The 12,576-nt window shown below is 52.2% G+C and overlaps 1 protein-coding gene across 2 annotated transcripts in view; it reads left to right on the top strand.

Moving 5' to 3' along the window:
• Positions 1-297: 297 nt before the first annotated feature.
• MAPKAPK2 (MAPK activated protein kinase 2) overlaps positions 298-12,576 on the top strand; it is a 44,144-nt gene continuing 31,865 nt past the window's right edge. For both annotated transcript variants that reach the window (XM_081121579.1, XM_081121580.1), the window contains exon 1: positions 298-652. In XM_081121579.1, the coding sequence (XP_080977705.1) occupies positions 383-652 (270 nt within the window). In that variant the 5' untranslated portion in view covers positions 298-382. The remainder of the gene's footprint in view (positions 653-12,576) is intronic.

Below are 12,576 nucleotides of genomic sequence, written 5' to 3'. Positions count from 1 at the left end.
TCGACCCTCCCCTTTAAGGACCGGCCCCGGACGCGGACGAGCCTGTGACGCGGCCGCCGGCCCCCGGGCTGGGTAGTTTGTCGCGCAGCCGCTTCCCCCCCGGCGGGGCCCCCACCGTCCCGCGTTCCTCCGAGCGCCAGGGCCCCGGGGGGAGGGTGGGAGGGAGGGAGGGAAGGAGCAGGACCCGCGGCGCCAGCGGAGCACGGCGGGACCCACGGAGCCCCGCGACCCGCCGAGCCTGGAGCCGGGCCCGGCCGGGGAAGCCGGCTCCAGCCCGGAGCAAACTTCGCCGCCGGGCGGGGGGTGGCGGGGGCCCCGTCCGGAGCCGGAGGAGGGGGCGGCCGGGGGCCCTCCCGGCTCTGCTCCCGAGTCTCCCGGCACCATGCTGTCCAACTCCCAGGGCCAGACCCCGCCGGTGCTGTTCCCCAACCCGCCGCCGCCGCCGCCGCCGCAGCAGCCCCCCGCCCCGTCGCAGCCGCCGCCGCTGCCCCCGCAGCAGTTTCCCCAGTTCCACGTCAAGTCGAGCCTGCTGATCAAGAAGAACGCCATCATCGACGACTACAAGGTCACCACCCAGGTCCTGGGGCTGGGCATCAACGGGAAAGTTTTGCAGATCTTCAACAAGAGGACCCAGGAAAAATTCGCCCTGAAAGTAGGTTTGGGGGCCGCGGGAGGGGAGGACGGGCCGAGGGGGGGGCTCCCTGGGACAACCCCCCGCGCCCTGGAGCGGCCGGAGCGCACGACCGCTCGGCGTGACCGCGCCGACCCTCCCCCGGGCCGCGGCGTCGGGGCTGCGGGTGGGGGCGCGGGGGCGCCGAGCGCGCGGCGGGGGCGCGGGAGGCTCGGGTCCGCGCCGACCGCGCCGCCGAGACCGTGTTTCCGGTCACCTCGGGTGTGAGCGGCGGGGACTCGAGAGGACTCGTGAGGACTCTGCCATTTTGGGGTTTGAGCGGGATCCAGCCGAGTCTGAACGGTTGGCTTCGGGACCACTTCTGCTAAATTTCACCGCGTCTCGAGGAAGTGATTTTCCGGCGTTGTGGTTCCCCATCCTCTCCTCCCTCCCTCCCTCCCTCCTTCCTTTTTTTTTTTTTTTCTTTTCTTTCCGCGGGCACAAAAGACCCATTACTCATTGAGCCGGTTGGTCGCTGGGTTTGGAGAAGTCGGATCTCGGAGGTTTATTTAGCCTCGCTCCTTATTTGGGAGCCGGAATGTGTGATTTCACTTCCCCGGGCCTGGCGCGTGCGGCCGGGCGCCTGGGCTCGCGCCGGCCGGGCGGGGAGGTGCGGGGCCGGGGATTCCGCGCGCCCCCGCCGGGGGACAGAGGATTGTTTTGATCCGAGAGTGGGCGCCCTGCGCCCTCCCCCGCCCGTGAGGCTCCAGATGGGAGGCCGTTTCCACAGCGTCACGGATCGTTGTGAACCGGGTCTCGAAACCCGGCGTGAGGTCGGAGGTGGCCAGTTGAGTCCTGGACACCGGCCATTGGTGGACGGTGGGAGGAGCGTTGTCCTCGAATTGGGGAAACCCAGCCTCTTTTTTTTTTTTTTTTTAATGGAGTGTGTTAGGGGGCAGTGGGGATTTCAGCCAGGATACCTGCTGATTCAGAAGTGAAAAAGCACAATGGACTTGGAGGTCTGATGCGATGAAGGAGTCCCTGGTGCAGGGCGACCCAGTGTTCGGAGTCACTAAAAAGGTTTTCCCCGCCGAGGGTTTTCATATCAAAGCGAATCTCTAAAAAGTGTCACATCACCCCTATTTCCCCTGGGGTGTCTTAATGATTGGAGGAGAAGATTACTTCCTGTGTGATATTTCTCCCTTCCTCCGCAGCCCCCACTATTGCTAGCTGCATTTCAGCCATCGATACAAAAACTCAGATAGGTGTTACCGGTGGGACTGTTGGAATATATAATTAGGTGTAGTAAAACCCTGGTATGTGCTTCGGAATTGTAGAGGGCAAGAACGTCCAATTTCCAGGTTTTAGGCCTCTGTAAATTATTTTTTTTCTCTCTCTGTTTACCTTCCCTTGTGGGGGAGAGCTTTCAGCTAGCCCCAACAAGATTTCTTTGGTTTCTACTTTAAGGTCGTGTTGCTGTGGGCTTTTGGTGGCTGTTTAGTGTTGGACTGTTGGAATATATTGGTATCTGGAACACTTTTTAATACTTTTTCTGCCTTGGACCACAACTTTCCATACGCATAACTGGGGGCTGGGAGGGGGAGTGGTTGGTTGACCAGGGCTCTGACCTTGGGGAGTAGAGTTTGACCACTGTTAACCTGTACCATTGAGGAAGTGACAGACGATTCTTTCCAGGAGAGTTTTCTGTCTCCTCTGAGATGCCATCTGCCTTCACCCATCAGCAGTTTGAGGACACTGGCTGCTCATTTTCTTGGGAAGTTGGACTATTGTATGAAGACTTCAGAACCGAAGCTCTCAGTTTCTGCTCCTTTCGCTATTTAATAGGCACACAGAACCACCCTCTGAAATGCTTTTGGGTGGCAACGAAGATTTCATTTAATTCTTTTGTAAATAATAGGAGAGAGATTTTGGATAGTTATCCCCTGTGAATAGCTCTGAAAGGGAAAAGCCCAGCAGTATTTTAAATAACACTCGTGGTTTATCCTTGGGTTAGAAGGGGCTGAAGATTCAAGTCAGAGTCTGTTTTGACAGGCAGTCTGCTCCCAGATCTTCTAAGTGGACTCAACTGTTAAATTGTAGATTTCCCACACGTCTTTGTGTAAAAAACTTAATAATAGAGGGGGAAAGAAGGCATGAGGCCTTCAGAGACTGACAGCAGTGCCAACAGCACTTCCATGTCCAAATACTGGCTAACACATAATTATAGCTGTGGGGGAAGTTGGTTCAAAGAATCCTACTCCAGACACACACCAGAGAGATTTCTAGATCTTGAATCTTGATGAACTTAACCTTGGGTGCTGAGTAGTGAAGTTATTTTCAAAACCAGGAGTGTTTTGATTATAAAGTCAAGGGGATATGGGGCAGGAGGGGTTGCCCCATCAGGAATGTACCTGAAGGAAAAGGGAAAGACCTCCTCCCTATACAACGTGTCACACCATTCCTGGGGACGTGGGGCAGAGAGCAGGGCCCCTGAGAGGTGTTCTGACACCTGCTCTTTCACAGCTCTGAGAATTGAAGGAAGGTGGTGGCTGTGGAGATGCCCTACTCCCTGTCTGTGGTCTGTGACCTCTTAGCCCCATTAAGTGAAATCAGCACTTTAAAAGGTAGTCTCAACTTGCTCGCCCTGCTACTTCTCTACCTCCACCTGAGAGATCTAACGTGCCCATGCTTTTGGTGGGTGCTATGACCTCACCTCACCATCTCTCCTGGCTGCTTCTGCTGAGTTCTGAGTCATCCTCACACTTCAGAGTCAGAGGGACTTCAGAGGTCACCTCATCTAATCCCCTCATTTTGCAGGTGAGAAAAGTAAGGCTCAGAGCAAAGACTCGCTTGAGGCAATATAGCCATGCACTTGGCAGAGTCAGGATTAGAACCCAGGACACCTGGCTCTGGGCCTCAGGCCTCTTTACGCTTTGTAACTGCATTGTCATATCAGGCTGGTACCTGGGACTGGCTGCTGCTCCAGAGCCCCTCAGGCTGCCCCACGAGGAGCTACACTGTCACCGCAGGCCCTCCTGGACTGAGCGAGGGGGTGCTGGGTGGGTATTGCATCCTCAGCAGTGATCCCTGAAGTTGGAGGGGCAGCTTATAAACCAACTCAGCAGCTCCATAAGTTTTGAATCTATGGTAACAAACTTTTTTACCACTCCCTCCCCTTTTTAGAGAGTGTTTGATAGAAATCTTATTTATTACTATTTTTTATACAAGAAGATGGGAACTCTATTAACTATTTCTTTTATAGGGACTCCGAGTCTCAATTCACTTGAGTCGTAATTGGTTGTGTTCCCTGTGCGGCTCCTCAGCTGCTTCACTGTGCCATGGTGACTCTTAGGATATTAGCTGGACAAATTTAATTAAAGCTGGCATCATTGTTCCTCTCTGCTGTGCGACTTTGATTAGGTGAAACATGTTATTGCTTTAAAAAATATAGAATGTTGTCATAACTTATCTCTGTTTATCTTTCCATTGCCCGGACTGGAGAAAGCAAGGTCTTGTGGTTTCTTCTCTCCCTTTCTCCAGGGGTCCTTTCTCCCCAGATCATGTAGTGTCACTGCAGAGTGGCTGCCTTTGGAACTGATTGGAACCCTTCCCGGTTGATCTGGACACTGTCTGGGAACACGGGAGCTCCCACATCCCCACGGTACAGCCAGCATCTTACCCGGCGCACCTCATGCATACCTATTGGGGAGCAAGCTTGGTAGTGTGGGCAGCGGGCAGTGTTCCAAATTGGGGTTTGCTGGAGGATTGAATTACAAGGTGAGGACAGCTTCATTGACCAAACCAGCCTCTTTTATATCCACTATGGTTACAGGTAGTTAATAGTTCACTGAGCACCCTATCATATGTTGTATGGAGGATACAGACATACAAAGTTGCCTTAAAATTTTGAGGGTCAAGAAAACTGATTTGGAGAAGGTGAGATTAACAAATGTAGTCTAGGGCTTCACTGTCCACTGTGGTAACCAGTAGCTATGCATGACTATTTAAATTAAAATTAATTAAAATTAAATTTTAAAGATCAGTTGCTAGCCACATTTCAAGCAGCTCCGTGTGGCTAATGGCTACTGAACTGAACAATGTAGAAGAACGTTTTTTACCCTGTGGAAGGTTTTACTGGGCTTTGCTGGTCTAGGGGTTAAATCATGTCTTTGGGAATAGAGGAGCTTTGAAAAGGGAAATCTGTGAGGATTGAAGGAGCTGAGAACAGCTCACTGCTACCCCCCCCCCCCCCCCCAGGAATGGGTAAGTCTGCAGGAGGTGATGCTGGCCCTGGGTAGTAGCTCAGAATTGAACCTAAGTCATCTTTGTACGTAAAGCAGGTTTTGAAGTGTTTGAGGGTCATGAAGTAAGTAAACAGGATGTTATAAAGAAAGGTTACAAATTGCTGAGGTTGGGGCTTGTGGTTTTTTGAGGGGGCGTTTCAGAGACCTCTTCCCTCTCCTGGGGCTCTGGCCCCTGTATACTGCAGCAGGGCTCTGGGCGTCCACTGAGGCGGGCTCAGAGCCGGGTTGGCTCATGGTCCTTTTTCACTTGTGGATTGTGGGCTTTGATAGAGCTCGAAAATAATCTCCAGCTAAGGTCTGGGATCAGTGGCTTACAGAAGGTAGGGGGTGGAGAAAAGCAGCCCCTGGCCTGGGGGCCAGATATTGATGGGTGTCTGGGAAATGGAGGGGCTCCTCTTCAGGAAGATGAAGGTATTAGTGCCCGTGATTACGATGTTTTGGTTGCTTGGGATCTGAGAAGTTGGGCCATCATCAGTTGATGATTTTACTTAAGAAGCAGATGCAGGGGATTCAGGGTGAGGCCTGGAGGAGCCAAGCTTCAGGGACTGCTGGAGGCAAACTTAATCCCTGGCCCAATCCTGGGGTTGGAGGAGGGGGCCAGAGCTCCTGGCACCCGCCCGCCATGGAATCTGTGCCAGGAGGAATGTCAGCCGCAGTGGGGAAGGGCAGGGCTCTGGCATCTGCTTCTGAGCCCTTTCACAGTTCCCAGGTGGTCCTCCTGTGCTCTGATCCAGGATTCTTCCCCATGGTGTGATGTCTGGCCCAGGATTCGTCCTTTCCTGCTCGCTCTTCTCCACTTCAGGTCCTTCCAAGGGCCCTGTGTGCTTTCTTTCCCCCTCCCCTGTATACTGACTGCATCTTTCCAGGTGTACCAGAGGGGGGTGGGCGGGTAGGGCAGAATTGTTCTTTTTGTTTGAAGAGGCTGCAGCTGCTCTTGGTAATGATTTAAGGCCCAGCGGTACAGGGACCCATACCTTGCAGCACCTTAGAGCTGACCATATTCCCCGTCATCTTTCTTGACTGCTTCCATCTCCCTGAGGAAAAGGCTGGGCCCATCCGGAAGGGTTGAGTGGTATGTCCAAGGTCTTACCTGGTGTCAGCATAAGAGCTATGTCTTGGGACCTGCTTCCCCTGGGACCTCCTCTTGATCTGGGCTCCTTTGGATTTTTGGTTGCTGGAGGTAGTATTACTGGGGTTATAGACCTGACAGTGCGAAACTGAGCTCCACTCACTGGTCACTAGGATCTTTCTACATAGGTCGCCTTATAAATGGGGACACTGGTAAAGAGAAGGGACCACACCACTGTGGCAGCTTGATGCACACCAGGGATGTAATCCAAATCAGATTTCCTGGTCTTTAGGGGAATACTGATATTTTATATGGATGGAAATATCTAGAGATGAGCCCACTGTGATGGGTTATGTGCTCAATTAGAAAGGAAAAATAAAAAAAGAGGCCTAGTCTTTGTGCCCCGCTAGCTAGTGTGTGACCTTGAGCAGGTCAGTTAAACTCTCCAGGCCTCAGTGCACACATCAGAGTGTCAGGTTGTCAGTGGCTCCTTGAGCACTTGGCAGCGTGGGACGGTGGAAGGCTGCCCTGGAGGCAAGAGGCCGAGGGTGGGCAGGAGAGCTTGCTGATTGCTCCGTGCCTGACCGTCGGCATCATCTGGGCAGCATGGATGCCTTTTTGATACAGTGGCCTGTGTCTGTTAATTATTGTCACTGTTGAGCTGGTAAAGGGACCCATACCTCTTAGTCTCAACGCTCAAAAGTGTTTCGGGGAGAGGATGGGCTTTGTAACTCCATGGGGTGGGAATCTACTTTCCTTGAAATCAGAAGAGTTGTAGTGCAGTGGTGGAGACAGGGAATTCTTTTTCTTCCCATCTGAAACTCTTTTTCCCATTTGAAATTGTGGGACCAAATGTGGCCCCTGTGGTTGGTGGTGCAGGCTGTGCCCTGCACAGGGCCTTGGCTAAGTGAGGAGTGAAAGCTACCATCTAGCCCACGGTCATTGTCAGGCTTCGCCTCTGGGTGTGACTGTGCCCATCCAAGTGGGTGTCTTCTTCTATTTCCCTCAAAAATACAGCATAGACTAGGGCATGTTCTGAGGTGAGAGTTGGAGACTGATTCCCAGGGCTGATGAGGAAATTAGGATTTATATTCAGATACCACTTCCTTCCCGTAGGACTGGGTAAGAGTGCTATCAGGAGTCTGAAGAGGCAGGAGGAGAGGGGGCTGCCAGGTGAATTGTATTCTCTTTTCTCTTCCTCCTGCCCACTCAAGGCCCATGCAGCAGTGTCAGCCCTGGAGCTGGACCACCGAGCCCTGTGTGCCAGGCCATCAGATTTAGTGGGAGGAAGGAGAGACAGTGGAAGTGGGGGTAAGATTGTGCTCAGCCTCTGGCAGGGTATGTAGAGTTCTTGGGATCTTGATTCTCTCACCCAGTAAACACCTTAAACACCTTTGTGTGCTGTTGCGCCGGCCCGTAGGTGGTAGAGGCTGGGACAGGGCCTCAGGTCAGTGCTTCTCTGTAACTGAGGTTCCCTCCAAGGCCAGCCAGGCTGTGTGCTTATTCCACTAGGAGCCTGAGCTTCCCAAAGAGCCGGAAGAAAGGGCCTCTTACTTTCAGGGACATTTCTGGGCATCTCTGGTGTCCCCCTAGGACTTGTCTGGGAGGTGAGGGGCGGTGACCAAATGTGTAAGCTCCATGGCCACCATTGGAAGCCTTTTTTGTCTCAGAGAAGATGAAAGGAACAGAGGGAACTGCTCTGTCCAGGCCTTGTATCTGTTTAGCTTTTCTCTGTGAAGACTCTTTTGAACCTGAAGCAAAGGTGAAATCTTTCCAGTCCTGGGGAGGGAAGGGGAAGGGCCTAAGAGGAGACCTGCTGACAGTACACCTGTCAGCTCTTCCACCTCTGTGTTCCTGGGGTTCCTTCTGCACCTCCCCCCAGGTCTCCCCAGCACCTCCCCAGGCAGATGACTGAGTTGGTCACTTTGCTGTCATTTTGATTATCCATATTGCTCCGAGGCTGCCAGCCCACACTGGGCAGTTGCAACCTGGTCCCCTGCCCAGGGTCCAGAACTGTTACTCAGCCCCTCTGTCCCAACAGCTAAAAATAAACCTGCCGCTGCCGCAGCCTCACCTCACCTCACTGCCAGGCCTTGGTATCTGTCCCAGCTCTTCTGCCACACTGCTGAACTTCTCTCTTTCACTCGCACCCTCCCTATTTGCCTCTTAGCCTTCTAGCCTGAGCTCGATAGGTGGTTTGGAACCAGATCGCTTTTCTGAGCGCTGGGAGTAGCTGTGACTGGTGCTGTCCAGGTAGTGAGCTGTGTGTGCACAGAGGCTCTGGGGAGCTGCCCTGTGTATCCCCCACTGGGCGAAGGGTGAGACTGCAAGACAGGTGAACAGTTCATCAGAGTTCATCAGATTTTCGTCTGTGTTTGCCTCTGGCTCCCTCCAGGCTCCACCTGCAAACAGGCTCCCTGCCAGCAGGTGTGCGGGGTTGAGGAGGAGAGCCCTGCCTGCGGCTGTCCCAGGCCCTCACCACTGCCCTGTGACTGAGCATGCTACCTGCCCCAGGACTCCCTGCCGCGTTGCTAAGCAGTGTCTCTACCTCCGCAGCTTGGGGCTTCCAGTTACCACATTCACAAGTGGTGATCTCATCTCGTTAGCTTCCAAGAATAAGGGCCCTGGCTGGGCCTCCTTTCTGAGTCAGGCCATGGCCCCTCTGGCCCTTCTTGCCCAGCCACCTGCAGGGTGTCACAGAGAGCATGGGTCTCATCTACCTCCTGACTGGGGACGGGGATTGGTGATCTGTGTCCATTGAGGTCCATCAAGGTGACTTCTTCCCTTGCCACCCATGGATCCTGGGGGCCTAGAGAAAGGTGAAGAAAGGGGCTCAGGTAGCTGGGACACCTGTTGAACTGGTGGATTCTGGACAGAGTATTTGACTTTGGCATTCTCTCCTTCCTGATTTTTCTAATCCTTGGACAGGTGTTGGAACTAACCATAGCACAGGAGGGGAGGGTTCTGTTCCTGTGTCTGGGATCAGGGTTTATTTGGGAGAAGGGGTGAGTGGGATTGATAGAAGCCAATGTGGGACCGGGGAGGCCCTTCACCTTCAGCTAGAGTGATACTCCCAGGCCGCATCTCCATGCCTGCCTTCTCCTCAATGCCCTCCTCTCCTCTGCAGCGAGAGTTATTTGCCAAGGCCCATTGGCCTCTGGAGAGGAGGAGTTGGGTGTAGATTGCTAAGAGTTTATTTTTAACTCGGACAGAGGAGCCCCTGTCCTTAGGTAGCCACGCTGTTCCTCTTCTCTCCCTACCCTGGGCCTCCTTCCCTGGCGCCTGTAATTCTTAAAGGAAGGCTGGGAGGATCCTGAGGCTGGGCTTCCCAACAGCCTGGAAGGGAAGCCTCGCTCAGTGAAGAATCTGCAGACTGCTTGGCACGCCCGACTTCTGCAGAGCCCCAGGGGCCATGGGGCTGGGGAGCCAGAGGGGTAGCCCTGTGCATTTGAGGCCTTGTGCGGAACTTAGAGCATTCTAGGAATGCAGGTGGACTGGGGAGAGACTGCTTTGCTGTGCCGGTGCGGGCAACAGGGGGTCATCTGGCACATTTCGTCCTCGCTCCTTACAGGTGCCCAGGTCTCCTAAAAGCAGAAGGCCCCAGGGACTAAATGAGCATGTATAGTTACCTGCTTTGTAAATGCTTGTGTTTACAGAAATGCCCAGTTTTATTATTCCCCCTCCGCCAGGCTCACAAGCATTGGATGCTTTTCACAGAGCCTGTGGGACTCTCAGGGACTCATATGCTTCGTGTCCCCCCCCCCCGCTCCCCCCCCACCCCGGCTGTGCTCTTTGGGAGGAGGAATGGAGGCGTGGTGCCCCTTTGCATGTGTCTCCTGAGTTCATGCAGTTGTTTTGGTTACCTTGTCTTAGTTGCTTTAGAAAGAGTATAAACCTGCCCGGCTGGGCGTGGCTCAGCGGTTGAGCGTCGGCCTAGGATCCAGGAGATCGGGGTTCGATTCCTAGTCAGGGCACATGCCTGGGTTGTGGGCTCTATCCCCAGTTGGGGGTGTGCAGGAGGCAGCTGATCAATGATTCTCTCATCATTGATGTTTCTCTCTCTCCCTCTCCCTTCCTCTTTCTGAAATCAATAAAGATATATTAAAAAAAAAAAGAGTATAAACCTGGGTTTGAAATGTAATTAGAGAAAGAAGGACTGGAGAATAGTGTGCGTATGTGGGGGATGGGCAGTAGAAACACGTGACTGACTCCCAGACCCTCAGCCACGGAAGGAAGGTTTTGGCCCTCAATTCCTTGGAGTGCATGGGGGATTAATTTGCCGAAAGCCCAGTTCTGATCATGTAGCTTCCCAGCGGAAACCTTCAGTGGGTTCCCTTTGCCTGCAGAATCCAGGAGATTTCCAAATCCTTCCCTGATCTGATCTCGTTGTTTTTTGTTTTTTTTAATGCATGCAATGTTTCAATTTTAGCAGCTTATCTCTGCTGTTTCCTTAATAGGACTCTGCCCTCCCAGCCCCTCACCCTTGCCATGGTATGTATTCCATCTGCCCATCTGGAGCTTCTTTGTCTTTGCGCCCCACCCTGTTGGTATCTACCTGCCCTACCCTGTGCAAATGCCGCTGCTTTCATGAAGCCTTTCACACCATCCCTGGTCCCCCATCCCTCCCTGTACAAGGTGCTCTTCTAGACATTGGATTCTACATTTCTTGAAGACCGCCGCCTTCATTACTTTCCTACCCTCTTCTTTCCATGTAGTGACTATATGCTGTGATTGAATTCATAGAGTACTTCGGCCTTGTGCGTTATACCTCGCTGCCTGATAAAGGTGTGATAACCGGCTAACAGTGGAGGCTCCCTACAGAAGTATAAGGTACTAGCGCTGATCCTCTGGGAGAAAGAAGGACATACTGGGCTCGACTCTCTGTGACTGACCCAGGTGTCTATTAAGGTCCCCTTAAGTGCCAGTCCCTGTCTGCTAAAAAAGCCACTCTCAGAAGAGCCTTCTGGGCATTTCTTCCCTCCACCCACTCAAATCTGCTGACTCAAGCTGGCACCTTCTGTTTCTGCTAACAGACTTCTCGTTTTTGTAAAGGCCCTGACCACAGTTTCCCACTGATGCCTCTTCTTCTCCTCCTTGCTCCAGAGCCCCTCCCTTTCCTGTTCTGCTGTGGAGATGACCCTTCTGCCTCTCAGAAAACTTTGACCAAGGGAGGGACAGATGTGGAACTTTCCAGCTTTCCTACAGCTTTTGGCATCTTTTAGTTAGCCTCAGACATGGCAGAGATGCATGGATACGGTGCAAGGTGATCTATCCGCTGGCCTTTCTCCCACGTGTTGCAAGAGGACCAGCGTTGCACACCAAGTTACCGGGACTGAGGTCAGAGGTTTGAACCTCATGAGGCCATTTAACTCCATGCCCCAGATTTCCAGGGGAAACAGAACTGAGAGATCTGGCTGTGTGGCCCTCAGCAAGGCCTGGAACCTGTCTGGGCCTCACTCAGTGTCCTCATTTGTAAGTCAAAGGACTGAGACTTGATTTGGAAGGACTCCAAATTGAAGGGCTTTCTTCATTTATTGGTGTTGTAACCCCACTACTGGGAAAACAACCAGATGCTGGGAAAGAACTTGTCAGCCCAGGTTCCAGGGAGTGGGTTCAGGGAGCCTGGGGATGGGAGCCATCCTCTCTGTCCTCACTGTCTGCAGGCCAGTGTTCTTTCACTTTCCTCCTGGCTGTCGTATTTTTTTTCATTCAGCCATTCAACCAGTGTTTACAAACATTTATTCCCCTCCATGCCTGCCTCCTGTCTTCCCTGCTGACTGGCCGGATGCTCACTGCGGAGGCTCAGATGGCAGGATTGGCCTAGAATGGGCAACTAGTCAGGGCCATCTCCTTGGGTTTACGCTCCTTTAATGCCTCTGTTATATGAGATGAGAGGAATTTTGAACAATGAGGGTTGATTTCTAGGGGCTTAGACTAGAACCCTGCCTTTCTAAGCAGGATTTTCCTTAAAGGTGCCTTCTAGCCCTCTCAGATCCAAAGCAACTTCCTACTCAAGAAAATCTATTAGCATGTCCAAGATTGACTTTTACAGCCTCCCTAAGGATAGATTAGAACAGCAGGTTGACTTTGATACATAGAACAGTCTTCTATCTTCTGCCTCATTCAGATCACTGGTGAAAGTTTAGCAACACTGTGAAGGTTTCCCAGAAAAGTAGTAAGTCTTTATAGAGCGGCTACTGTGTGTCAGGCATTGTGTTAGGGGTTTTACTTACACTGTGTTGTTAATCCTTAAAATAACGTAAAAGTCCTTATTTTACAGAAGAGGAAAGAACATGTTCAGAATAATTCACTCCATTAGCAATTATTTATCGAACACCTACTAAGTACTAAGTATTATTTTAGGCTCTGGGGATACATCATTGTACAAAACAGACCAGAAAAACAAAACAAAATAAAAATCCTGCCTGCATAGAGCTTATATTCTAGGACACGGAGACAGGCAAAACATAGTTAATTGATACAGTTTATTGGATGGTGATAGGTATAAAGAAGATAAAGCAGAGAAGGAGGCCCTGGAATGCTGGGGGAGTGTGTGTGTGTGTGTAGTGGTGACATTTTAAATAGGGGCTCAG

The sequence above is a fragment of the Miniopterus schreibersii genome (assembly GCF_964146895.1).
Source record: "Miniopterus schreibersii genome assembly, chromosome: 19".
NCBI lineage: Eukaryota > Metazoa > Chordata > Mammalia > Chiroptera > Miniopteridae > Miniopterus > Miniopterus schreibersii.
Note: the sequence above shows the minus strand (reverse complement) of the source record. Positions and strands in the feature narration are given on the sequence as shown.